Raw genomic sequence first — 27,379 nt, forward strand, 5'->3', positions numbered from 1 at the left:
AGGTCATTGAGTTGGCTTGTTACTTTGTATCAAGGGACTGGGGATCACTATTGTAATGTGTACATATTCATCATCTCAACAACTCTGTTGCATAGTCCTAAAGTGTCTCAAGAGCCTAGCAGGAAGTTGTGAAATTCTGGCTTCAAAGTCACACTGTCTTATCAATTAAAATAAGAACAAAATGTGCATAGATATAATTTGTTATTCATCACAGGTGTAGATGATTGGTGGCTATGGATGGAATGCATCGTGTTTTTTACATACACAAAAGTGATGTTGTTTTTGTGTCTTTTGTTTGAATTGTGTATATTACACTTACTCTTCTGTAGACTGAGGCCATGTTATGCTCATGTGGTAGGACTGTGTTACCCAGACTGCTCCAACAGCACCATCTAGTGGATAATGTAGTACCATGAACTACATTTGACAGACCTGAATATACGTTTGAATCCTGTATGTCTAAACAATCTCAAAAATCTGATATTTTGTCAGTCAGAAAACAGACTTTCCTGCATTTTGCATTTTAGAAACCCAGTCATCCATCCATACAAGTCTAGACTCTTAACAATGACACAGCCTATGAAGTAAACTGGAAGTTGTACCTAATATGAAAGAAAGGTCAGTGACTTCCTCATCAACAACATTTGCAAAATCATGCAAATGAGACTCTACCAAACGGTTTGCTCTTGTACAAAATAATATTACAGTTTCCATCCTAAATCTACTAACACCTGTGATGTGTAATACAGATTGTTTATTCTTAGTATTAATTTAAATATAAATGGTGTTATGGAGAAGAAGAACATTCACATGTTTGTAGGATAAAGTTGTAAGTATTGCGACAAATTATATTGTAAGAATTTGCTCGACTATGTTCTGTGTGCTATGTGCTTGTGTTTATTATAATTTGTAGGCAAAATGCACGTGTTTGTTTCTAATGGTGGGGTGTTCAAACAGTGCACAGGAAATACAAATGTCACACAAAAAAGGCTTTGTATTCTCTCTCTCTCTCTCCCCCCTCCTTCCCTCTCTCTCTCTCTGGCCTGTTTGCACTCAGATACATCAGGAGTGAGATCAGTGTCTACTTCAGTGTCAAGCTCAGGGTTGCAACAGAGACCCGCCACCTGCTGACAAACACTGTGTGAACATCAGGACTCTGTGGGGTGAATCATGGGAAACTGCACGTCAGGGTAAGTAATGAAACTTTGGTTCAAATATAATTAAGGGCACTACACTAAGCTATTTTCATCAGGGTTATAATGCTCAAACAGCTTTTTGAAAGTGCTGCATGTACAGAAAGCTTGATTGATTAAACTAGAGGAAAATAATGGCAAGACCTTCTTTTAATGAAATAATATGAAGAAGTTCGAGGCCTGTTTAATGAAAACGCTGTTGCATTTTGACCCTGTTTTGAGCAGCTTCTGCATTTGCGTCAGTGAGGAAATAGTGGTTTCAGAACAGACTTGGTGTCAGCCGGCTTCAAACATAAATACTTGGCTTACAGTCCTTTACATTTTTCTTTTAAACATGATGTCATAAGTGGCCCTAGAAGTATGCAAAATGCTTTGTCCCATGTAGTTAATCAATGACAAATACAGGTTGTCATAGAAAGATGTGGGTTGCATATTCAAAGTGTTTCCTGTTGCAGCACACACTGTTATCTGCTGAGCTGTCAAGGGAACACTACTGTGGTCAAACCTACACCTCTAAAAATATGTTTTTTGATGTTTGAGATGATGGTTTATGGTATCACATCATGACATTTAAACATGTTCATACAATGAATTTATCTCACACTAATGAATGTATTTCTCTTTTTGCCAGGAAGAAGAAAAGGAAAGGTAAGGGAACATCTATAGTAATTAGAATATATGTATATTAGGCTGAACAGTTTTCCTTTCATATATGTACATGTTCTCTTCTCAGGGGATACTGCAGCTGATGGAAGAAACAGCACAGATAGTAAGGTAAACCTCCCCACATCAAGTCTATTGTTGTCATAGTTATCAGTATCAGCTTTATATGGAACATAGTTGTGTTCCTGTGCTTTTATCTGGCCTAATCAGAGGTGCTGCCCCGTTAGATTTGCATAGTGGAACATGAGTGTAAGGCCTGTGCTGTAAAAGACACTGTGAGGCTCTTTATTTCAGCAGGAAGTAATAACCACCACCAACATAAAAAAACAAACCTGCTGGTTGAAATAGCACTGCATCAATAAAGAACAATGATTGATGTGTGACTTATGTTCAGGAATCACATCTGACTCTGTGTATCATCTCACGACAGCCTAAGGAGGAGGTGTTGTACGCCTCTATTGACCACACCACCGCCAAAGGACCGAGTAGAACCATAGCTACCGCTGACGATGATTGTGACTATGCAACAGTTTTTGTCCCAGCACCACCTCAGCCCGATCGTGTGTCTCAGTGCTCCTCTAAAGACGAATGTGCAGACGATTATGTCCTCATGGGGTGAAAGGAGACGAGGACGGGTTCCTTTGGGCAATTGCAACAAGACTTGTATTTAATATTGCAAACAGTTTTGATCTTCAATGAAGAAACGGTGGAAAAAAGAAAATCATCCACATTCTACTTCAGCTGGCTGCGGAAACAACAAGACGCAAAATGACTGAACAGGACTGGGATTTCACTTATCAAGAATACACACTTGCATCGCATTTGACCTTTAAAAACTCAACCTGGACAATTATCTGCAACTCTTCAGTTAGATACGAAAATCATGACCTCAATATATCTGGAATCAGTCAATCAGTCAAATGAAACTAATGGTGTGTGGCTTGACTTTTGCCTGTCATATGAATGGCAAATTCTCAAAAAGGCAAATCCAATAGGTTTTCACAAGCCCCTTATTCACACGATGACCTTTATCAAAGTCGTAAGAACTATTCTAACTGCATACACGTTTGCAGAACACTTTTAGTAGCTTCCCAAAGTCACAATTGAACTGATATCAGATTTCCCTGTTAGTATGAAATGCTTAAGTAGTGTGATGATTAGTATGTTGTAGATACAGTATTAGTATGTTGTATACATTTTGCACATAATATTTGGGATTTGGACGTGAATGCCAGAGGCCATTTCTGTTTTACTCCAAAACAGTTGAACCAGTAGCTTCTGGCAAACCACTGTTGTTACGGCGTTACCTGAAGGATGAAGAACTAATTTAATCTTAAACTAAAAACCAGGATTTCATATGTTTTTCATTTATAGACAATGGGGTCGTAATCATTTGTGTATTCATTGTGTTACCTTCAGCGCTGAGAGGTGTCGTGTAGAGGTGCTACACAAGTGGAGGGACTCTTTTTCCACATTGGAAGGAAAAGGAATGGCAGCTAAGAAAAACAGTAAACATAAGGTGAACACTGAAGAAGCACAGTGACTTGTTGTAAGAGTGCTGTGACTATGACTTTCCACTGAAGACAACATTTTGATCTTTATCTGTTGTTTTTATTGAAACAGAGCCAAAGCATGGCTCCACCCATACCCAAAGTTCAAATCCAGCAGAAAACCCACCTGGAGCTGACTCAACCAGCCATTTCTAACTATGAGTGTAGCTTGACAGTGTGCATGGTATACTTGTGTGTGAAATGTGTGCCCTTGCCACATAATCAAATCCATAATGGAAGAATGTATTGTTCATGTGATAATGTCCATAAAACATAATTTATACTGATTTCCAGATTGCGTGCCCATTTTGTAAAATAGTGCATCCTAGAACTACTGCAAATAGATATTTAATGCTTGAGAACTTTTATGTTTTCCTTGTTTTGTATGTGTATGCAGAAAATGCATAAATGTTTCTCTATAGCCTATCGATAGAATTATTTATTTGATTGATTTGATGCATGGTGTATTGGTGAAGGTTGCATTTGTTTCATTTTTATTTATCTTTTTTCATTGATTAAAAGTGTAGAACTTTTATTACAAACCTTTGTGTGTTATTCTGTTGCATCAACTGCATCGCTGAAAACAAGAGGTTGTAGCAATAATCTTTTTTATTTAAAATGAACACTTCAGTAAGGTTTTTAGTTACAATTGAGTGAGAAAAACATGTTAATTTGTTACGATATGTCATCAGATATGTCATGAAAAGAGTTTTATGTAGACAGAAATTAAGTCTTTAGTTTCCTCTTTTCTGTCCAACCAAATACAGTTCTCGATTGCTAACACACATTTTCTTTTTTAAATTGCTCAGTTTCTCAGAACACTAAACACAATTCACAAAACCACACACCCAAATTGCAAAACACCTAATTTCTCCTGCTAAATGAAGAACTGCACTCAAAACTAAACACTTACCAAATGCAAACGTGTGCACCAAATATAACACACTTCATTCATAACACTAGATTGTTTGAGCACCCAGCTACACACTGCTGAGCATCATCTAAAGCACTTTCATCTGTTATGGGCTATGCTCTGTACATAGAGGTTTCTGCAGAGAAAGATAGCTGAGTATACAGAAATACAGTAAATGAAGTACAAATGTGTTGCACATATTCAAAAATAACATTGTGCAACATGCATCTCAGCACATCGTTACAGTTGTTTCTGTAACGCAAAAATTATGCTTCTGTCAAATACAGTAGATAGAAATAAAAACGTTATTAGGCTGAACCCTCTGTCCAGCCTCTCATCGTCAAACCATGGTTGATAACATTTCATTTCATTAGAGAGTATTCTTCTTTGTCCACGTCCTCTCGCTCCAGCTCTACCTCTACCTCTCATTCTTCCTCCTCTCACTCTCAGCCCAGCTCTTCCTCTTCCTCTTGCTCATGCTTCCATGTTGGCTTCCATTGTTGCTGTAAGAAAGTACTCACCTGTGGTCTTTTTATAGTGCTAACATCCTGATTGATGAGCCAACAATCATGCTATCCCGTTTTTGTCAGGTGGAACGTGTTTCTTGATCCTTGGTCCATGTGTGAGGCATTTTGTATATCAGTGTTTTAAACCTGCTAACACGTGACTTTATGTCAGATTCCTGTGTCTTACGCTTTATATATACAGTCTATGGTCTTACGTGGAGAAACGTGTGCAGAGGTTTGCACAAAGTGCCATGTTGATTTGCAAATTGTGTGAAAAGCTCAAAACGTGTTTTGGATATTTGAGCCGATGTTTTGCTCTTTGAGTGTCAGTAAAAATAATTGTGCTTTACTGTATGTATCATTTTAGTGTGTTAGCAATCGAGAAAAACTGTAATAAATGAAACTTTTAGAAACATCAAAGCAGCTGCAGTTTTGGATTTAATCTCAGAATTTAAACAGCAATACCATCGTTTTACATAAAAGGGAACTTTCGGCCCCAATCAATGAGATTGGAAGCACATTAGAAATAAACTAGAAATGACTTCAGGAGGCCCAACCTGTTGCCTAATACATGTGTTCATAATGGTATCATTCTTCAGTAAATCAGACTGACACAATGCACCATCATGACCATGGATGTTCAGATCTCCACCAGTAGATGGCAGAACAGTCTCTTTTGCCAGTTTCCATTTCCTATCCTCTGACTGTCATACATTTCTTCAGAATTGGGGTTACACTCATCATGAAAGTATTGCATCAAATTCCAATACTCAACATTTATCTGGACAGTTCAAGGCTGATAATCAAAAAAGTCATGACAAAAGGTAGATGATAAAACAGTTATCAGTTTGCTGCAGGTCTAAAAACGCATTAGGGATTTGATCTGTTCCAAAATTAAACACAGTGGGACATTTTTGCTTTTAACACTTTGTGTCACAGTACTGAAACTAATGACACGTTAACATTATTGGAAATGACTTGGATTTTGAAGAAAACAACATCCTGTTCTTGTTCCTGTGTACTACTTATAGTGTTCTTTTACAATGTTGTAGAGCTCCCCAATGTGTTCAGATGTGTGTTTAATTAACCCATTACATGATGTATTAACACATTACATGAATAATTCACACATCTTGAGGTAACATTACTGTGTTCTCTCTTTTACTGGATTGACTTCAACAAGCATAATTTAAAATATAAGCATAACTATATATCTATAAATATTTGGTATAATAATAAAGATAATACTGATCATATATTTGTAGTCCATGTATTTCATGAAAAAACTCGTTGGCGTAATGGTTCATTGAATTTGTAAGTAGTATGCTAATGATTTCAATGGCACGCACACACAGAGGTGCATGAATGCTGTACATGTGAGCCAGTGTGTGACTAGTCCCCTGTTCCATGAGTCAAAACTTCAATCCGGGCAGAATAACACTCGGAGGGCTCTGATCGGAAATATTTTGTCTCACTTAGTCTCCGCTTTATCACTATTTCACCATTTCTCAGTTTCACATCCTTCAGGCTCTCACAGTGAGACGTGTGTGTGTGTGTGTGTGTGTGTGTGTGTGTGTGTGTGTGTGTGTGTGTGTGTGTGTGTGTGTGTGTGTGTGTGTGTGTGTGTGTGTGTGTGTGTGTGTGTGTGTGTGCGTGCGTGCGTGCGTGCGTGCGTGCGTGCGTGCGTGCGTGCGTGCGTGCGTGCGTGCGTGCGTGCGTGCGTGCGTGCGTGCGTGTGTGTGTGTGTGTGTGTGAGAGAGAGAGTGTGAGTGTGAGTGTGATCCATGTGCAGGGTTTTATGTGACCAAATCTGCAGATTAGTTGTAGATAGAGTTGACACGTTGAACATAGCTGGCGTATGGCTCCACTTCCTCCACATCTTCTGTCTGTAAAAACCAGAGAGGTGTCATTATGAACAGAGTTAACAGTGTGCAGTAAAACCCACAGAACAACAAACTGCTGACAAACAGGAGAGACACCCACCGGTGGAGATTTGGATGGTGATGATTCGGAAAGCTTGCAGCGCCTAAAAGTTTGACACACAACCGAGTTATTTAACAAAAGGGTTGCAATTAGACATTGTGATTAATTTGTTTCTCATTAAAAGACTTACCTCCAAAGTTTCTTTTGTGCAAAAAATAAAACTCCTGCCAAAAACACAATGATGACCACAACAGTAAGGATGTAGAGCCAGGGACCATAACCTGCAGGGAGAGATGAAAGATTATAGGTTTGTGAATATTTGCTGAACATCAATAATTAACAATACAGCATAACATTTCTAAGGTTGTAATTGCTACTGTAATATACCTCGTCAATGACATTCAATCATTTTAAAACATGTTATTGCTTTTGCCCCACACCCAATGTTTTCTCTCATGTCATCACTCAGCAAAAGACTGACCTTTTTTGGACTTTAGTGCTAAAGTCTTTTGGCCTTCCAAGTAAGATGGGTGCCTGATAGAACAATTCAGGTTTTCTGTGTCCATTCCCTCAAGGAGCTCTAAACGACTTTCCACTGTAAATAAACCCTGAGGGTCTTTCACTTCCAGAATCGAAGCATTTCCGATTCCCAAATGACTCCAGCTGATGTTGGCAGCGGGATTTCCTCCTTCAGCTTTGCACACCGCCACCTTCTTGTTGTCCTTAGTCTCTAACCAAGATGATAACCTGGGAGGAACTGAGCACAAAACAGGAGAAATCAGACTCTCAGGATACTTTATGTAAATTAACCCATATATATATATATATGCACTAAACCGTGAAAGTAGTTTTTATTTGATAGCCTAGGTTTGAGTATAAAAGAGTTACAGTTGCAAATCAACAGTAATGTTGTCCATAGTAACAGGGACTTTAACTGTGTGGAAAGGCATAATGTTTTGGGGGTTTTCAAAATGCACTTGTTTAGATATTTGCAAAGTAACAGCAGAAAATATATTTAATTTTATGATTATTATTAGGGTTAAGTAGATTATTTCAAAATCCAGGCTAAACAGATATTATTACATAATGTCCTTGTGAGGGAAAAGCTCCTACCTGTGATGGTGACATCGATCTCACAATTTTCGATTCCTCCATTGTAAACATGATTACATTTGTAGACCCCCACGTCATCCTTGGAGAACTTTGGGATGTGCAGGTATGACTGAGAGCTCGATGTGTTTTGAAGTGACTTGCCATCCTCGCACGAGTCTTCGTTTTGTCCATTATCATTAAAGGCTATTCTACAGCTTTTGCTATTCCGTTCTATATTCCAGGTGACAAACAGCATGTCTTTCCATGTCTTATTGCTGCATGTCAGGATAGCTTCACTCCCCAAGTTAAAGGCTGCATGGATTTTCTCTGAAAAGGGAAAGAGTAGTTGCTTTATTGATATATGGTATCTGGTATACAGATTAGGCAGATTTTGATTTATTTACGAAAATACTAATACAAAAACACATGAAATGAAACATTACATTCTGCATGGGGCATGGATGTGCAACCACAAAAACATATAATTATGAACAGTGAAACAAACTAGGAAGCATATAGCGTGTACTGTAGCACAGCATAAGAACACAGCTATAAAATAAATCCCCTAGTTTTGTAGGTATTTCAGAAAAGAAAATAGCCACACATACAAATAATGACTTGTCCCACGTGGAAATCATCTCATGATCATGTCGTTAATGATTAATAGCAAAGATGCAGGACAAAATTCAAGCATGCGTTTAAAGAGATACTGGCAATAGTTGGGTATAGACATTATTACATAAAAAAAAGACTGAATCTTTCTTATTAAAAAAAAACCTCTTTAAAATGTCTGTTTTATTCTGTCAATTAACTATATAACTAAATAACTAACTTAATTGTTATAGTCCTATTTTACAATCAATTCATACTGCAAAATAGCTGGAGGGAATAGTTGGAAAATAGGTTTACCAAAATGCGCAGCAGAAGAAGAGTTGGAGTTCACAGAGGTGCTTTGGTTAGTTCCTGCGATGGAGGTGGATGTGAGGAAAGAGTTAGTACAAACAATATTTTTTAGTCAGAAAACAGCAGTTAGTTATGAATTTTAAGTCTTTAATCAGCAGAGTGACAATCAAGGTGATTTATTTGTTAATTGTTATTATTTTTGATTGTGAGATCAGCAGTGAAGGATACAGTAAGAACTGGTCTGGCAAACTGCAGCAGGGGCAAATGTCAGACTGTTGTGACAGAAACTCCACCATTCACAGTCTTTAGCAATTGCGAAACCAACAATTTAATCAAATAAAAAAATCCAAACATAAAAAAGAGGAACATTTTATCTTCATAATCCCCATTTGCATAGCCTCACTGCAGAGGAATTACATTTTACACCTAATCTTAATTATCTTGAAAGCTGAAGGAATTCAAATTAATGATTTTGAAATCACAGATTGAAAACCTTGTTTCCGAGCTAAAACTTGAATTAAGAAGCATTTTTATATACTTATATAGAAAAATACTCTTTCTCCCTGGTATGTTTAAAATGTTTTATCTTGAATAGATTACAGTGACCTGGTTTAGACCATTGCCTAAATCATTTGGATGCTGTTTTTTTACTGGCTGTGGAAATTCTGTATTCCACTGTTCTTTGTGTACAAACTCAATCCAAACTGCGCTCCCAAAATATTCCACTGATGCAAAATTATTTTTAAGTAAGCTTCCCCTTTCTTACTGGTCAAACGTACACAACAGCCCAAAATGGTCAGAACTGATTACAATGGGGGACTTTATGTCAATTTTTAAGGAAGGACAAAAGATCACTCTTGTATCTCTGATCTACTTCTAGGCTGGATTATTGTAACTCCTTATTATCAGGCAGTACCAAGAAGTCAGTCAAGTCGCTTCAGCTGATTCAAAATGCTGCGGCTCGTGTACTAACCAGAGTTAGGAAAAGGGACCACATTACTCCTGTTCTGGCTGCCTTACACTGGCTCCCTATAGAACACAGGATAGAATTTAAAATTCTTCTTCTCGCCTACAAAGCCCTTAATGGGCAGGCGCCATCTTACCTTAAAGAACTCATTATACCCTACTGTCCTACTAGGGCATTGCGTTCCAAGAATGCAGGGTTGTTGGTTGTTCCTAGAATCTCTAAAAGTACAATGGGAGCCAGAGCCTTTTCTTATCAAGCTCCACATTTGTGGAATCAGCTTCCAGTTTGTGTTCGGGCGGCAGACACCCTATCCGTTTTTAAGAGTGCGCTTAAGACCTTCCTTTTTGATAAAGCTTATAGTTAGGGCTGATTAGATTCAGCCCCTAGTTTTGCTGACATAGGCTTAGTTTGTCGGGGGACATCTTACTTCTTCCTTCTCTCTGTCTATACCTGTGTACTCTCATGTTCCGATTAACCAAGCTTCCCCAAATGTCTTTCTTTTTGGTGTCTATATACGCTGGGATCCGGAGTCATGGATGATCCTGCGGTCCTGTGTCCTGGATCGCGAGCGCTGGATCTTGAGTCGTGGCTGTGGTCCTGGATCATCGGTCCTGGATGGATATCCTCGTGGATTCATCTTCCTATTATACACACATGCATTTCCAAACATTTGGACTACCTATGTTGCAAATGTATTATCTTTTCAATTTACACACGGCATCTATTGCACGTCTGTCCGTCCTGGGAGAGGGATCCCTCCTCTGTTGCTCTCCCTGAGGTTTCTCCCATTTTTCCCTTTAAACTGGGTTTTCTTTGGAAGTTTTTCCTTGTACGATGTGAGGGTCTAAGGACAGAGGGTGTCGTATTGTCATACTGATATTCTGTACACACTGTGAAGACCACTGAGACAAATGTAACATTTGTGATATTGGGCTATATAAATAAACATTGATTGATTGATTGATTGATTGATCAAAAGCGCTTTAAATGATGCCTGTTCTATTTTGAACATGTTCTATTCAACGTTCAATCTTCCCCTCTTAGCAAAGGTTTTGAAACTGAATTAGATTTTTACCTGGTTAAATAAATGATAAACAGTAAATATTAGCATTATTGGAACTAGCTATTTCAAACAAACTCAATCAATCATTGACTGACTTTTACTTTGGAGTGTTTTGGGGTTCTAAAAGTTGTTGACAGATGTAACCAAACCCCATGCAAGAGGTGGGATGTTAAAACCACAGATGTCAAACAGAAGCGTCCCCTCCACCTTCAAGACACAACACATAAGAAAAAAGCTGCATCATAGTGTTACCCTGTTATAAAATCATGATTTCCACTGAAGACGAAAGAGGCAGCATGTTGATTGTTTATTTAGAGAATATGGGGCAACCTTTTCATTATGGAAGATTACCATGCCTTACCTCAATCTGCAATACCCCACCTCCAAGCATTTCCACTGACTACTCTGTGAGTCAAACCACAGACAATCTAACAGAAATCTCAGAGGGGCAAACCGCATGAGTAACATTTACCTAAATGTTACCAACATGTCACAGATTTGTACAGTAAATAACTATATTATTAAGGCTGGATGTTATTTGAGTTACATTGCGTGTTAACGGCACAACACATTGAAGTTCCCCAAATGGCACAATTGTACAGTAGAAAAGATACAAAGAGGAATTGTTAGTTAGAAGCACAATATACCTTGCTGCTTAGTATCTATAAGGACAACTCCTTAGCACCTTATAAAAAAAAAGTCTTTATAAAGCTGTATAGCACTTAAACATCTGAAATGCTGAAAAAGAATGCCAGTAAAACGTGTTAATGTTCAAACCTGATTTGATGCTCTGTGCTTCAGATAGCAAGAAGACAAGCATGGCATAAATCCACTTAATGTCCTTCATCTCCAGTTGTCTTCAGTTTCTTCTGGCAACCACAGTGCCTCTGACACAAGTTAGAAACACATCAAGTCTTTAAATCCTCAGTCCTGAACTCTGTCTACAGTAACAACACGCTGTTGTGTCGTTTTGTCTGGGCTGTTATACTGTTTGTTAAACCTTCCATTTCACTATGTACTGTATGCCCGATAAGCTCTGGGTTTGAGTTAAGCCAGTTCGTCACCCTATCCAGACTAACCGAACATCCTTGACACCCTACATCAAAAAAACTATAGAGGACATGTGACTAAAAGTTCCCTCCCTCCCCTTCTTTCTCTTCCCCTCTCTCCAAAGCGCTTTCCACAAAAACATCTGTCTTATTCTCCCACACAGGATGACGTATGACAAGACACCAGTTTCCTTTCTTGCTTCTCGCAAATCACGTTGTAAAAGCAGAATGTGTGTACGCTCCAAGCTAGACAACATTATAAAGCAGATACTTTTTTTTTTTTTTTTGCCACAATTTGTATTTGCATTAAATGTTTCTTGACTTTGACTGCCTTACTCTTTGCCTTGCTAACTGGGGTAAGAAAACATTATACAATGCTATACACCAGCCCTGCAATACATCAGACTTTCTTGAATGTTGAAATGAAACTAAGCAAGAGATGTTGACTTTATTAACATTTTGGGGGCTGTAGTTTGGGGTGCTGTTGAGTTGCATTGTACTGTGGGTGTTTATAACTTTTAATCTATTTTATATTGTTATAATGGTGTTGACTAAGACTTACATCTCATTGACACACAACTCAATGAGCAACGACTATAACACCTCAATGTGAAGTTTAATTAAATCACAAACACAAACATTATAACCTTCATGAGGCATAATAGGAGGCAATGCCAGGTTAGACTGCATATTTTAGATTACAAACTGGTCACTGAAATGATTAAGGGAGAATAAATATTCCGTGCTGCTGAGTAAGTGTTATTTGTTTAAGGTCTTATGCTGGTGTAAGAACATCTTGCTCTATAACGGTTATGCGAGTTGCTTACATGGGCTGTTTTTCGAGCATCAAACGCCTGTGGCTACAAGCATCTCAGTATTCAGATCAGAGATTAACTGACAACATAAACATGTGGTGGAGTGTGTGCGTGTAGTTATGATCTGCAAGCCTCTATGCAGAGTTTGTGGTTAATAGGTTTATCACACAATGAAACATCCTGATATTAGCTGCTTCATATAAGATCAGATAGGACATAAAAACACGTTTTCCTTCTCTTGAGTTCACTATGACTCTGCCCATGATTGCTACATAAAACTAACATTCAATAGAGATACACGTATTACACAAATAGAAAGGTACTTTACATGTTATGGCTAAACTCTCTGATGTAAACAAATTAAAATAACACTTATGTGAGTAGGTAAACTTTTCAGTAATATGTTTTATACAGGCACAACACAAGGCAGTTCTTCTTTTAAAAATCTATTATTAGACCCTGTTTATTCAACACAAATAACAGAAGTTCAGCTGACAAACATAAACTGGCATTTTCCAGAGTATTGCAAAACTTCCTCACTGGCTAATGTAATGTTGCTTTGGCCAGCATTATTCTTAAAATATATATGTGTGTGTGTGTGTGTGTGTGTGTGTGTGTGTGTGTGTGTGTGTGTGTGTGTGTGTGTGTGTGTGTGTGTGTGTGTGTGTGTGTGTGTGTGTGTGTGTGTGTGTGTGTGTGTGTGTGTGTGTGTGTGTGTGTGTGTGTGTGTGTGTGTGTGTGTGTGTGTGTGTGTGTGTGTGTGTGTGTGTGTGTGTGTGTGTTTTTTGTGTGGACTGCTTCTCTCTGATAACACACAGTTTCCTGTTGATGTCAAAATCAACCTCTTTGGAAACCTAAAATGATGTGAAGGGTCAAGAAAAACCTTGATGTATAAAGTGGAACAAAGCAAATGTATTCTGGAAATTAATAATATCTAAATAGTAAGAAGGAACTTTAATTAATGTTTGAATGTTAAATCCCTGATTATTAGACACACTTCAATAAAAGTATTGTTTGCTCTCGTAAAAATAAAGTAACACTTTATTCTATACAACATTCTAACTGCAAAAACTATTTTTGAGGCACTAGCTAATAAAATGTTGTGACTCTCGGCTAGTAGGCTGTAGAAATATATAATGAAAGAAATAACATTGTATATTTATTGCAAGGATTAGAGTTCCACTTTAATCAAATATAATAATAAGTTTAATATGTAAACCCATCTTAATTTAAAATAAATAGTTAAGTGGCAAAGGGAGTGGAACATGGTCGAAGGGTTGGAACCGGTTGGAACCATCCATGGGGAGAACCACTGTTTCAGGAAGTACATTTTTTCACTCTGTAATTCTCATTTGAAAGGGTTTATTTCCTTATGATTCAAACACAACAACGTACATTGTACAACGATGTGCTGTGGTAATGCTGTAGTCATTAGTAAGCTACGAATCTCCTTGCTGATAAATCATGTTTTTGTATTTCGCCTGTTTGGTACACGGTTTGGTACGGGAAATGTTAAAACTACATTAACCATTAACCTCAGTCGCTGTTGCAGTTGGAATTATAATATGTATCAGGAAGGTAGACAGATTAAGTTTATGCTTGCCGTTTCGGTTGGGTTGTTACTGTAGAGATCCGTGAAAATCGTTTTTGGTACATAGGACTATAGACTTGCACATTTCACGTTCAAATTACAACATACTAAAACACCTGCCAAAACACCAGTCTATGGCCATTGCGAATGCCATGACTGGACCACAACGTTAAACAAAACATGACATCCCCCCTCGGCCCCTCCCACTCTCAAAGCTATGTTTACGGTCTCCATGGCGACAATACGCAGAGTTCTTTGATGTCGCTTTCTGGGGGAAACTCAACCTCAAAACACGTTTATTTTGTTTAAATAAGAACATGAGCGTATCTGTCACACGCACAATTACGAAGACAAATGACGCTAATAAAGTTGCTAGGCGGCAGCGGAAGTATGACCACTTGTATGGTAAGTAAACTAAAGTGGACGCCATCTGACCTGAGCTAAACGCATTTGTAAACGTGCTAAGTAGGTTAGCATTAGCTCATTCGCTTGGAATTAACTAACGTTTACTCAACAGATCCAGTTTACGCAGTGTCATCGGAGGTAGACCATGCCAGGTCTAACCTGAAGACATATGCGTCTAACGATCGAGTCGTAAGTTAAGTCGATTCATTTGTCATGCATTATTTGTGTTGCCAACAATTAATATAAGAAATCTCATCAAATAACGCTAACTGACTATTTGTCATAATTAGTACAAGTTCTGAGACAGTCAGTCATTCCTGCACACGTATATTGGGGTAAACTGTTATCATCATATTGTGTTTTGTGTGGTTAGATTTCAGTGGTGGAAAGTAACTAAGTACATTTACTCAAGTATTGTACTTTCTACATTCTTGAGTATTTCCATTTTCTGCTACTTTATACTTCTACACCAATATATTTTGAAAGCCAATATTTTACTTTCTACTAAACACATGGTATGCTGATATGGTATAATGCAGTACTGTACAACTAATCTTCACAGTATTTAACGTATCTAAATTTGGTCCACACAGAGAAACTACAATAAATGTAATTAATTAATGTTATTAATTTAAATTAAATGTTCTTACATGTATAAAAACAGGATAATGCAATAACCATAATAATATAATACTGTAAACATATCTATTATACTTTTTTGTACTTGCTTTATATTAAGCTGATAATACTTCTGTACTATGTTATACTGGAATGGGTCATTGTGCAGAATGAGTAGTTGTGAAGAAACACACTCCTCAATGTCAGTCTTGGTACTTTATTGACAAAGATGACGACACCCTGAAACAGAGCAATGCCGCAGGATAAGCTGACAAAGTATTACATACATGCATGTCATGACCAATACACATATATTAAATTACATATATTAAAGACACACTAAACAGCAGTGGAAACAGTCTTACATGAGTGAGTGGATGAACGTCTCAACTCGAGGCGGAGTGAATGAACAACATGTGAACTAAAATGGCCGCTAAGCACTACCGGGTCAAAGCACGGCATATCCGGGCAGCGACAGCAGTGACGCTGCCCTCTTGTGGCCGGCGATAAACTCTTCATCCCCCCCAGACCGGAAAGCTATGGGACGGAATAGGTTAACGGTCTAAATCCAGCTGCCGGACTCGGGCTCGTAACGTGCAGGCGGCCTCCTCACGCGGCCTGGCCGAGTAGGCTGGGGCAGCATCGGCGGCGACTGCGGCACCGGTGCGCCCAGGAAGGCACCCGTAGGAACGGTGAGGTCAGAGGGGGGGGAAGCGCCCATAGCCGAGTCGCGGGGTCCAACAGCCGGCCGCTGAGCGATCCCCTGGGGCGTCGCCCAGCCCGGGTGGATAGGTGGGGGCTGATGGTCCAGAGCAGCGGGCGGCGGCAAAGGCGCAGCCGGCTGCTCACGGGCGCAGGGTGTGGCCGGCGTATAGGCACGGAGGAAGCGCCGGTTGCGCAGTGTCAAACGTCCCGAACCGTCAACCCTGATCCGATACTGGTCGTGGCCCGGCGACTCCACCACGATCCCTGACCTGTCCCATTTATGGGGGCTTGGGCCTTGCTGGTTCTGGAGGAATACCCTTTCGCCGAGTGCCAATGGGCGGAGCGGTCTTGAGTGAGTCCCCAGAGACTCGGTGGTACGGGACATACGGGTCCGAAGGGCGTCCTCCTTCGCCGCCCATGCCTCGCGCCATAGCAGGCGGATGTGCGGGTTCGAGAACTTCTCGAGGCGGTTCACGAAGGAGAGCGAGCCACGAAGGAGAGCGAGCCACGAAGGGGGCGGCCGAAGATGATCTGCGCTGGCGAGAGGTTGCAATCGGGGTCAGGCGTGTTTCGCAGCTGCAGCATAGCACGCAGGAAGCGGTCCTGATCAAGGCCGCCCGACGGGCCGGTGTTGGACATAAGGAGGCGCTTAGCGGTCTTAACCGCAACTTCTGCCCTCCCATTAGACTGCGGGAAGCTAACGGACGACACACGGTGTTTGACGTGCCATAAGCGGAGGAAATCCTCAGTGTGGCTCGCCTTGAATTCCGGACCACCGTCGCTCGAGAGCTCCTCCGGTACGCCGAAGGTGGCGAAGAATGAACGGAGGTGTTGGACCAGGCCAGCTGAGCCCGCCAGGGCAGTACCCGCCGTAGAGCTCAGGACCTCTACCCAGCCCGAGAGACGGTCCCCGACAACTAGGTAGTGGCGGCCCCCATAGTCGAAGAAGCCAGCAAACACCGCCTCGAATGGTGTGGACGGGGGTGAGGACGGCAGGGGGGGTGTAGCCGCCTGTGACGGAGCATTGCGGTTGCAGTCTGCACATCCGTCCCTGGTGGCCTGAATGTCCCCGGACATCCCGGGCCAGTAAGCTATGGCTCGGGCATGCTGCCCCATCGCTGAGGTTCCCTGGTGGGCGGCATGGAGATGCTGAAGGACTCTCCCACGGAGGGATGGGGGGACCACGACGCGGTCCCGATAGAGCAGGACGCCGTCCTGTGCGTAGATGGACTCACAGACCGATGACAGACTCGCCAGGGCAGGGTCATTTACGTCAATCCCACCCTCCTGCTCGATGAGTTGGAGGAGGTGGCCGAGGCATCCGTCAGAGCTGTCTCCCGTGAGAGGAGGGCCCAAGAGACGGCTCCGAGCTCCCGTGCGTCGTCGCGGATGGAGGCCATGAGTGCTGACTCCACGGCGTCAGGCCCGCTCGGCAGCCCCAATGAGAGGCCGTTCGCTGAGCCCGAGGGGGAAGGATGCCTCGACGTGGCATCAGCGGCATAGTTGCTCTTGCCAGGCAGATGCACAATGTCAAAGCGCCATGGGAGGGTGCGCTGCTTGAGTCTAAACAGACGCGAGTTTGTGATCTCATCCAGCGTACGGTCACCAAAGATCTTCACCAACGGCTTATGGTCGGTGACCATGACGAGGTTGTCGGACCCCTGCGTGAAGTACCGCGTCTGTTCCAGACCCCAGGCCACAGCTAGGGCCTCTCCCTCGACGGCCGCATAGCGCTGCTCCGCAGGGGACAGGAAACGCGAGCCCGCGAGGGTGATCCTCCATCCACCTGGACAGCAGTCCGGTATGCCCGAGGCACAGTGACAATGTTGCTGGAGCAGGAAGTAGCCAATGCCACGCATGGACCAGTCAGGGCAGAGGCAGGTACGCTTCTGCATGTCGTAGATCTCCACGCCCTCACGGATGGCCTCCATTATGGCTTGCTTGGACGCCTGGAAGGCCTCCTCCAGAACGGGGGACCATAGGAACACACAGCATGGGCTGAGGAACGGCTTAAATGGAGCCATCGTGTCACGCAACTGGGCGTAGTTGGCCACCTGGTTGACAAGGCCGAACCAACTCCTGATGTCCGTCGTGGAGCTAGGGGTGGGGAAGTCCCGGATGGCGTCCAAGTATTTCGGGAGCGGTTCGATGGTAGATTCCGACTCCCTGAAGCCAGCAAAATCGACGCACCTCTCCGCGAACTGAAACTTGTCTGAGTTCAACACGATTCCTGACTGGCCGACACGCGTCAGGAAGTCGATGGTCCTCCACCAGTGTTGCTCCAGGTCGGTGTCATAGTGGATGGTATCATCCACGCAACGTTCCTTGCGTTCATAGTCCGAGAGGACGGCATCAAACCGACGGTTGTAGCCATCCCCTGATGACAGGAAACCCTGTGGTGCCCTGGTGTAGCGCCAACGGCCGAAGGGTGTGATGAAGGTAGTGAGGTGGCGATCCGACTCACGCAGGGGGACACTGTGGTAGCCGTTCCAGGCGTCCGTGACGGTCTTCCAGGTGCCCTTAGGGACGCGGCGTGCAAGGTGGAACGGGGACTCAGTGGCGAAGGTCTCACGTTGGCAGAACTTGTTAAGGGGGGAGAGGTCCACGGTCCTGCGTGGGGAGCCGTCGTGCTTCCGAGTGACTACCATACGATGGCACCACGTCACAGGCTCGCCGTATGGCACACGTTCAATGACCCCAAGGGCTTCGTCCCGCAGTAGGTCATCGTGGACCCTCCGCTGCCAGTGTAGAGGCACTGTAGCCGCGGTGTGACATGCCCTAGGCGTAGCTGCGGGGTCCACGTGCATCTCGATAGGTGGCCCCTCCATGCATGGTAGTGCTCGATGGGGGCAAGTATTGAACGTTGACGAGGCATATCTCCCGAGTAGCCAATCTTTCATCCTGTTATTGTTCTCTGGCTTACAAGGGAACGGCAGTGCTACGGGGCGTGCCGGGGGGACCGTACGCTGAGGACATGTGCACTGGGCGTCCCGGGGGTCACCTGGCCCCACACAGCCGCCGTTGGCTGACCTCGTCGCATTGACGGACAAGGGCTGGTCTGGCGTGTCAGCCGTGTCAGGGCTACGCCTTTCCTTGTGCCCCCCTGCAACGTCGTCCGATGGGAAGTTCACGGGCAATAGGCCGAGGTTGAGCAACGACTCGTAGGAGAGGTACATGGCCCGGACCGAGCTGCTCACATATACCATGGAACGGCAGGATGTGACACGCCCCCCACTGCAGGTTGTCGAGAGCCTAGCGAAGAACGCCCCCTCGATGGATATAGGGGAGCGGTTGGCGGCTGACAGGCTGAGGCTGACGGGTCGCAGGTCGTCCCGCGAGAAACCGCAGGCCAGGAACTCCTCCAGCGACCAAAGGTCCGACTGCGCGCCAGTGTCCGCGACGGCGGATATCCGAGCTCCGTCGGCCGAGCCCCGGTTGCCGGTGCCATCCCTCAGCCCGACTGGCATGTCCATCGAGCCCGTCTCCATTCGCCCTTGGAGAAGATGTGGTGCTCGAGTCTGATAGGTGCTTGTCTGTTGACACATCCGTGCGACGTCGGGGCGCGGCGTCGGCGATGGCTCCTGTGACGTCGGCCAGGGCGGGCCCCAGCTTGCACCGATGAGACCTGGGAGACCGGCTCCGACCCCATGGCGGCCTGTTGACTGTCGGACGACGGCTGTTGACGCCTCTGTCGTCGGCGGGCCCTATAGCAGCCGATGCACACCTGGTGAGGCTTAGGATTCCACCCGCGAGGCCCCTCCGTGAAGACGTTAAAGACGCTCTTACATTCCGGGCACGAGGCACGTTTAGCCCCGTCCGCAGGGCTCGGGGCGGGGCTCGTCTGTGGGGTCGTCTTCAGGCGCCGGAATGACGACATGGCTGATAGGGAGGACGACGGGAGAGCGTTACGGGCCATCTCTCTGTTCTCGACGAGTGCAATTACGTTATTAACTGGCTTAACCAGGACGTCAGGTGTCCCCAGCGTCTCGCGGCGTATGTCCGAGTCATAAATGCCATTGAGCAGAACATCACGGATGATGTGGTCGGTATAGTCCACGTCCTTACCACACTCGCATACCGCATTATATGCACATGTCTCTGCTTTACCCCGCACTCTGGCAGCGAATGCACGGAATGTCTCATCGCGTTCCTGGCGGAGCTGAAGTAGCTCGGTGCGCAGGACGCATGTAGCGACTGGGATGACAGCTAGGGAACGCATGACGGTGATTAGGTCTGGCAAGGGTCCGGAAGCGGGGTCGGGAGCGGCTTTCAACAGGCTGTCTCCAAGTACAGGTCCAGCGCACTGAAACAGCTGGAAGGGGGCCTGGGCATCCCCTATGCCTGAGCCGGCGCGGAATACGTCCCATCGGCGGATGAACACGTTCCATTCCTCTATCGACACGCCCACATCAACTTTGGGCCGATCGAGTCTCGGGCCGTGAGGGGCTGGGGCCTGGGCTGGCGCGGCCATGACAGGCGCTGCGTGCTGGTGGCTAAATCCATGAATCGTCAATATAGCAATGACGAGTGCTTCAGACAAATCTTGGGATTCGAACTCGCAGCCGGGGACAGGGCATCCAACAATGACCATGGTGTTGTCATGAAGAAACACACTCCTCAATGTCAGTCTTGGTACTTTATTGACAAAGATGACGACACCCTGAAACAGAGCAATGCCGCAGGATAAGCTGACAAAGTATTACATACATGCATGTCATGACCAATACACATATATTAAATAAAATATATTAAAGACACACTAAACAGCAGTGGAAACAGTCTTACATGAGTGAGTGGATGAACGTCTCAACTCGAGGCGTAGTGAATGAACAACATGTGAACTAAAATGGCCGCTAAGCACTACCGGGTCAAAGCACGGCATATCCGGGCAGCGACAGCAGTGACGCTGCCCTCTTGTGGCCGGCGATAAACTCTTCATTAAGTACATTTTGATGCTAATACGTTGGTACTTTTATTTAAGTAGAATTTAGAAATCATAACTTTTACTTGTAGTGGAGTATTTTAAGACCACACTATTTGTAGTTTTACTTAAGTAGAGGATCTGAGTACTTCTTCCAACAGTGATAATGTTGTGTTGCATATTAATCAAAAGAAGGAACCGTTTCAGATACACGTTTGATATAAAATGTGCTATCTTAGGTTGTAAACAAAGCCCATCTAGAAACTTTACCCAGGATTTGATTTCCAGATTAGTGTGTTGACCATTTTTTTGGGCTGAAAAAAATTAGATAAGACTATAGTTATAAGTGTGTTATATTGTAGTTTTAAATTAATTAGTTAATATTTGTTATCTCACACTATAAACACTGACGTTAACTCAGAAAAAAGGAATGATTGACCCACTTTGTGTTTAACTCTTTCTAAACCATAACTCATCACCAGTATTCTTTTGACTTGTTTCTGATGACACAAATGAAGAGGAAAACCTAATGAATGTGAAATTGACTCATTGACAGCATTTCTCTCCGTCTCCATTAGAGATTAGTGCCTGAGTATGAGTCCATGTTCAGTGACCTTTCCCACTACCCACGGTTCACTCTTCGCCTGGACCCTACAGACCCGGTACCGACCTCTATTGATCGCCGCTGGAGGGGCCACACTGATCAGCGTAAAGGGGCTCTGCAGCAGCTGGCTGGGTACCACCAACAGACACCATTTTAATGAGCAGCAGCAGATACTAAATTGTATTTAAGGTTAATTTCTGTCACTTGTAACAAATAAAAACTGTGTCCTTTGGCATTATCTTCTTGACAGGATTATTCCCACTGCGGAGTGCCGTGTGACCGGAGCTGATCGCTGGAAATACTTTAAACGGTTTGATTAACCAGCATACACTCCGAAACTGTGAATAGGGTGCAATACAATCATATCAAAAGTTTACGAAAGATAACTGTCATGCAGCCACAGTTTCCGCATTAAATATTGACATGCAATATTAACTCTGACGTGGTGTTCCATTCTGTTTCCTCAAGCCCTCTGATTCCCTTCGCACAGCACGTTCCCCCGGATGTTATTTTTGCGTTGCCGAAGTATGTTGGCCAGTTTACACGTCTTTATTTTCCAGACATTTCTGTATTGCTTTTTTGTTGGTAGAGGGTACATCCTCTGTTATGTCTCATCAGAGAACAGTTTGCATCCTCTGGTGGAAAGAATGCTGAGAAACAGCCCACCCATTTCACTGTGGGGGTCCAGACCGACTACAGGGAAAGTGAAACCCAGACGGACCCGTACAGCTCTGAGTATGTGGTACAACTCGGGACCTCTCCCTCAGAGCTCCTGCGGCTGGCAGCTTTGACTTGGGGTAAATGATCAACTGTTCAAATCTTTACCAGTTATAGAATATAATGTATATTACCTTTGTTTAAACCACATGTCAAGCCGCCCAACTGTTGCACTAGGCTAAATAGTCTAACTGTACATTTAGCATCTTATAACTACCAATGCCTATCATAATCAGCATATTGCGTTTAAACACGGGGTGTCCAAACTCTTTTCACCGAGGGCCACATACAGAAAAAGATACCAAGGGCTGGGCCACTCACTAGAGATAAATTGCCTCTTAAGTTCAGTTATAAGTTAGTAAAATCAATCAAATGTAGGTAAATGATACTTGGGAGTGTTGGCAGCTCATTGCTTAAAACAGAAGCCTCAGATTGATTATAATAAGGAGAAATAGTAAGGGTGTATTTCAAGCTTGTTCTGTAAACAAGTCATTGGGCTTTTTTCTTATCAATATGTTAGAAAATGTAGAAAATGTTTTCAACTTTAATTGTCTGAATTTATTTGAAAAGTGGTCGTATTAACACATGAATACTACTGTGTAATATATGTTTACATTTAAGAAGTACAAAATAAGACAAGCACAAGTTTCATTTGTGGGCCATATTCCATTATACTTTTTGAATTTGCTGAGGGCCGCATTTGGCCCCCGGGCCGTAGTTTGGAGACCCCAGCTTTAAACACTCCTCCATGACATTTTCCCTCAGGTTGTGGTCTGCCGGTAGGCCTGGCAGAAGTGGAAATGATAGAGCGGGCACGGGCCAAAAGAGCTTGGGAGGCCACTCTTCCTCCATTGAATGACCTTAGTCAGCTGGACAAAAGGAGACGAATGATGGAGGAGATGGAGGTCAAAGAGTGGGCTTTCAGAGAGGGAGAAATCCAGAAGTAAGTGACACTGCAACTCAACTGCTATTATTTAAAATGTTTTCATCCAACTGTTTGAATTGAGTGAACTGCTGTTTTCTTCTATACTACCATTGGAGACATTGGGCTTGAATAAGTTCTTATATTGTTACGGCAGTTTTTCTTAACAGACATAAACATCTGGGGTTAATATATGTCTAACAAAGACCTTGATTAAACAATCTTGATGCTTCTGCTGTGTATGCTTTGCAAAACCCACCCTTCTGTAATGCTCTCTGTTTCTGTGGGGGGGGACCAGGTTGCAGGAGACTCGTCTTTTTGTCCTGAAGGACCTCCTGAGACAAAGAGATGAGGCCCAGAAAGAAGTCACAAATGACAGACTGAACCAGATATATTCTAAGAACCAAAAAGACAAAGAGTCCAAGCTGGACAAGATTCAGAATGACTACATGAGGGGTAAGACAACAGCTGCCTCTCTGACACAATATCCAGTCCATAAGTGACTGTGTGACATAATGTGAAGCTTCCTTCCATTCTTTCTCTTCTGTCTCTTTGTTTATTTGTCTGTAGAACTGAGAAAACTGGACGCTAAGGGGCGAAATATAGAGTGGAAGCTAGATCGCCTTGGTGTTATCAAAGAACTGAAAGTTTCTCAGGCAGTTTCCCCACAGAGCCGAAGTGATAAGTTCTCCAACAGGATCACCCGAAACAAGGAGTTTAAAAGCCACTACTTAGACACATATGAAGGTCTGAAACGAAATGTGTTTAAACTAATTGAGTAGATCATTTCCATACTAGCATTTCAGAGAGAATAGTATGTCTTTCAACTTGTTGTCAATCATAGGTTTGGTGGAGCTAGAGGCAGGAATATCGGCCTCTGTACTCAAGCCACTGGGGAAAAAAACAAAACCCAAAGCCAGCATCCTTAAGAGTATGATCAAGCCCCCAGTGTGCAGACGGGTTGACGTGATGAGGAAATACAAGGTAAAGCAGACAGAACTTCATCCTATATCTTCTCAGTTCTACAAACACATTCATTATTCATTGTGGCTCCGTAGGCCCTCAAAGAGGGGCGTGAACAAGAGGAGTGTGAGCAGGAGAAGTCTTCAAGATTCCTTCTGAAGACGGAGAAGCCTGTTGTTCGTCCTGTCACTCCCAGAGTGGAGGAGCCACCAGAGGTCAGCTGACGTCCCAAATTCTAATTGACCTTGCTCACTAAACATGTTTTATCTTGTTATGTTAATGAATTGATATGGTTTTCATTAGGGTGATGAGGAGCGAGAGCTTGCGGTCGTCCACTTGCAAAAGCTTCTTAGAGGAAGAAGTATCCAATACGAGGTAATAACCTGCATTTTTTTTTCTGAAGTGCATACTGTATAGGCATGTTTTGAAGACTCATATTCCCTCCTATCTGTGTGTTTTTACAGATGTTTGAGGGCAAGGAGAACCATCTGGACCTCATCCATGAACTGAGGACCGTCCATGCACTCCAGAGGGAGGAGCAAGAGCTACAGAAAGCTGACAAAGGGCTCGTAATGAGCCTTAAAAAACAGAGAGACAAACATAGACATGAGGTAAAACACAGAAAACATTGACATGTTTTACAAACTCTAAACAATCTCATATCCCCCCTCTCTCCCCCCCTCCTAGAGCTCTCAAGAGGAGGCGTCCCAGGCCAGAGTGGTAGGTGCAGAGCTTGAACATATATTCGACACCTTGTCCAAGGAGCTGATTCATCTCCAGGAAGAGCGCAGGATACATGCTTTTACACTCCTGGCTGAGAGAGACCGTCGCATGCGAGAGGCTGAGGAGAGCGGGAGGAGACAGGTGGAGGAGCGCAGACGCAGAGAAGAAGATGAGATTTTCCGACAAGTGCGTACACGGGACAATTTTAAGTGTGCAAAATAAATTAGTTAGAATAGTACGGTATGTGTTTGTATGTGTGAGTGGTGCACATGTTTTAATGCTTAGCATGTCTTGCCCTTTACACTGTGATAGGTGGTTCAGGTACACCAGGAAACTGTGGATTTATATTTGGAGGACATCATCCTGGGGACCTTGGAGCAGACAGCTGATGAGCAGGCCAGGGAGGAGATCCGGAGGAGAGCAAAGGAGGTCAACGACATTGCTTATGCCATGGATGAAAGGTAGGAAATACATCAGCATATCTGCTCCTGTTTTGTGTAGAAACATGTAAACGCAATGATAATTAACAAAATAAATGATGTGTGGGTAGCCGGAACAATCTTCAGTCGGAGGAGATTGTATCAGAGTTGGTGTACAGTTTCCTTATCCCAGAGGTGGAGAAGATCATCGTCAGACAGAGAGGTTTGGGAGAATTTTCTGTTTTCACTGTATTAGCACAATGTTGTCAAAGAATATCTCTATGAAATAATTTACTTTTTAAAACATAAACAGTCAAAATGACAAATGAATGATACAGATGCTTTACTCGCTGGTCTGACTTCGTGATTTCTCTCTCTCAGTGCACCAAAGGCAGCATAGACACTTGCAGGCCACTCGGAGCATCATTCAGGGGACTGCAGAGCATTCTGGGATCCGTCCCATTACTTTGGGGGCTTCTCAGTCCAGCTGTCCCTCTGAAAGAGCCTCCAACCGAGTCCTCGAGGAGGTGCTCGGCCCAGCAGAGCAGGAGAAGGGGAAGCAGACAGACTAGCACCACTTTCAAACTGAGTAAAGATGACTAAGCATATACAAAGTGTTCTGAGATGCAGTCTTGTGTCTAAATGTTATTAAAGATTACAAAAAATCATTGAGGATTTATGGGATGATTATAGTCCTTCAATTATCTATCCTTACATATTTTTATCTAGAATGTACAGCTTTCCACCTTTTCTAACACTCACTCCAATTACATCTGGAGACAGCTGTGGCGGTATGGAGGATTAAGGGGTTGATATGGGCCAGAGACTAAGGCAGGTACTGTTAAAAGTGTTATAGCTGGTGACCAAAAATGTGTGACGTGACTTTTCTAGAATTGAAAAGTTTGACGGGGAAGTTATGGAATATTTTCCATAAACAATAAGCACCAAATTTGAGCAAGGGCATATTTTTACAAACCTATCCGTGTAATTAAACCAACAGGAGACCATTATTGTAGGAAGTGATTTTGTTAGCACTTACTGAAGTAACATTTGTTCTATTCACCAAATCAAATGTTTTGATTATAATTAAAGGTGCAGCTAGTTTTAATGACTTTGTATACTGCAGGGTAGCTTGTGAATTTACTCCAGGTGTAACTAAAGTCTTATTTGAAGGTGGGGTAGGTCATTTTGGAGAAACCAGCTCGAGTGCGCTAGAATTTGAAAATACACAACCAGAAAAAATCTGCCACTTCCTTACAGAGCCCCTCCTCCAACACACACGAACACGCACATGACCAATGAGGGCACGAGATAAGTTTGTGCACAGATGGAAGGCTGACAGGCAGGTAGGCCATCCAGTTATTTTAGCCGGGCCGGTGTCGGTACACGATGGCCCTTTCTCATTTCTCTAACTCCCCTCCTCGTCTCCTATCCTCGAGACTTAGTCCCGCCCACAGGAGATGCGAACGGAGGAGTCGAGGAGGGGAGCCGAGGAGAGAGGAGGGGAAGCAGCAGGCGGTTAGAGAAATGAGAACTCGGCTGCAGTCGAATAGTCCAAAGATCAGCTCCTAAGTTCTAACCCTATCGTCTATTCCTTGACCTCTGAGTGAAACGTCACGGGGTTAAGGGATAGTGGACAGGAGAATTCAAAAGGACTTAGGAGAAGAGACTGCGGTACTTTAGAGAATCCGAATGCACTTTCACTATCCGACGTGTTTATGATGCGCCAGCGGACGTCATTTTGTGCGTCTGCTGCTGTGGGGAAACTATGGAAACTACAGTTTTCTATACAGCGGACTACAACATGGATGTTTAATAAGAACGAGGGACTACTGTGAACTCATCTAGAGACTCTGCACCGTGCTCTGATGCTGCTGCTTTGCTTTATGAACGTGGACAACAGAGAACCATATTCTTCATGACCAAAGTTGGAATTGAAATAAAAAAGGAAAGTGAAACTTATGCTCGTCGCCCTCTCCCTCCGGTCCACATTAATACAAATGATCCCAATACGTATGATTGTATGAACTAAAGATCTTAAAATCAATACAAATGTATTTATTATAAACGTTAGTCCTTAACATCTATCACTGTGTATATCACCATTCAAACATCTTTTAAAAGTTGAACAAACTCCACACAGCTCAGTAAAGA

At 43.3% G+C, this 27,379-nt stretch overlaps 3 protein-coding genes across 5 annotated transcripts; 2 read left to right on the forward strand and 1 right to left on the reverse strand.

Moving 5' to 3' along the window:
• The first annotated feature begins 1,052 nt into the window (after positions 1–1,052).
• Positions 1,053–3,948, forward strand: LOC117466173 (uncharacterized). Of its 3 annotated transcripts, none has more exons than XR_004554264.1 (4): positions 1,053–1,190; positions 1,825–1,841; positions 1,927–1,962; positions 2,287–3,948. XR_004554264.1 is itself a non-coding variant. In XM_034109296.1 (4 exons), the coding sequence occupies exons 1-4, from the start codon at positions 1,171–1,173 to the stop codon at positions 2,473–2,475; spliced, it is 303 nt and encodes a 100-aa protein (XP_033965187.1). In that variant the 5' UTR covers positions 1,053–1,170; the 3' UTR covers positions 2,476–3,948. The 3 variants fall into 3 exon arrangements, 2 of the variants coding, with proteins under 2 accessions (XP_033965187.1, XP_033965188.1); XM_034109296.1 differs by having other exon boundaries at positions 1,927–1,967; positions 2,251–3,948; XM_034109297.1 differs by having other exon boundaries at positions 1,927–1,967.
• A 1,297-nt stretch (positions 3,949–5,245) lies between these two features.
• On the reverse strand, positions 5,246–11,910 carry LOC117466728 (cell surface glycoprotein CD200 receptor 1). Its single transcript, XM_034110144.2, has 7 exons — positions 11,551–11,910; positions 8,750–8,803; positions 7,862–8,167; positions 7,230–7,505; positions 6,939–7,029; positions 6,809–6,851; positions 5,246–6,711 (listed from the first exon to the last, which is right to left on the reverse strand). Exons 1-7 carry the CDS (start codon positions 11,618–11,620, stop codon positions 6,643–6,645), a joined length of 909 nt encoding a protein of 302 aa, XP_033966035.1. The 5' UTR covers positions 11,621–11,910; the 3' UTR covers positions 5,246–6,642.
• Positions 11,911–14,455: 2,545 nt separating this feature from the next.
• cfap91 (cilia and flagella associated protein 91) lies at positions 14,456–25,893 on the forward strand. The gene is made up of 17 exons (XM_034110611.1): positions 14,456–14,633; positions 14,746–14,822; positions 21,456–21,613; positions 21,732–21,791; positions 21,950–22,006; positions 22,100–22,278; positions 22,964–23,141; positions 23,419–23,576; positions 23,691–23,867; positions 23,965–24,104; positions 24,179–24,298; positions 24,387–24,458; positions 24,548–24,694; positions 24,771–24,992; positions 25,119–25,267; positions 25,357–25,448; positions 25,607–25,893. Exons 1-17 carry the CDS (start codon positions 14,546–14,548, stop codon positions 25,795–25,797), a joined length of 2,265 nt encoding a protein of 754 aa, XP_033966502.1. The 5' UTR covers positions 14,456–14,545; the 3' UTR covers positions 25,798–25,893.
• The last annotated feature ends 1,486 nt before the right edge of the window (positions 25,894–27,379 follow it).

This window comes from Pseudochaenichthys georgianus, chromosome 21 (genome assembly GCF_902827115.2).
Source record: "Pseudochaenichthys georgianus chromosome 21, fPseGeo1.2, whole genome shotgun sequence".
Taxonomy (NCBI): domain Eukaryota; kingdom Metazoa; phylum Chordata; class Actinopteri; order Perciformes; family Channichthyidae; genus Pseudochaenichthys; species Pseudochaenichthys georgianus.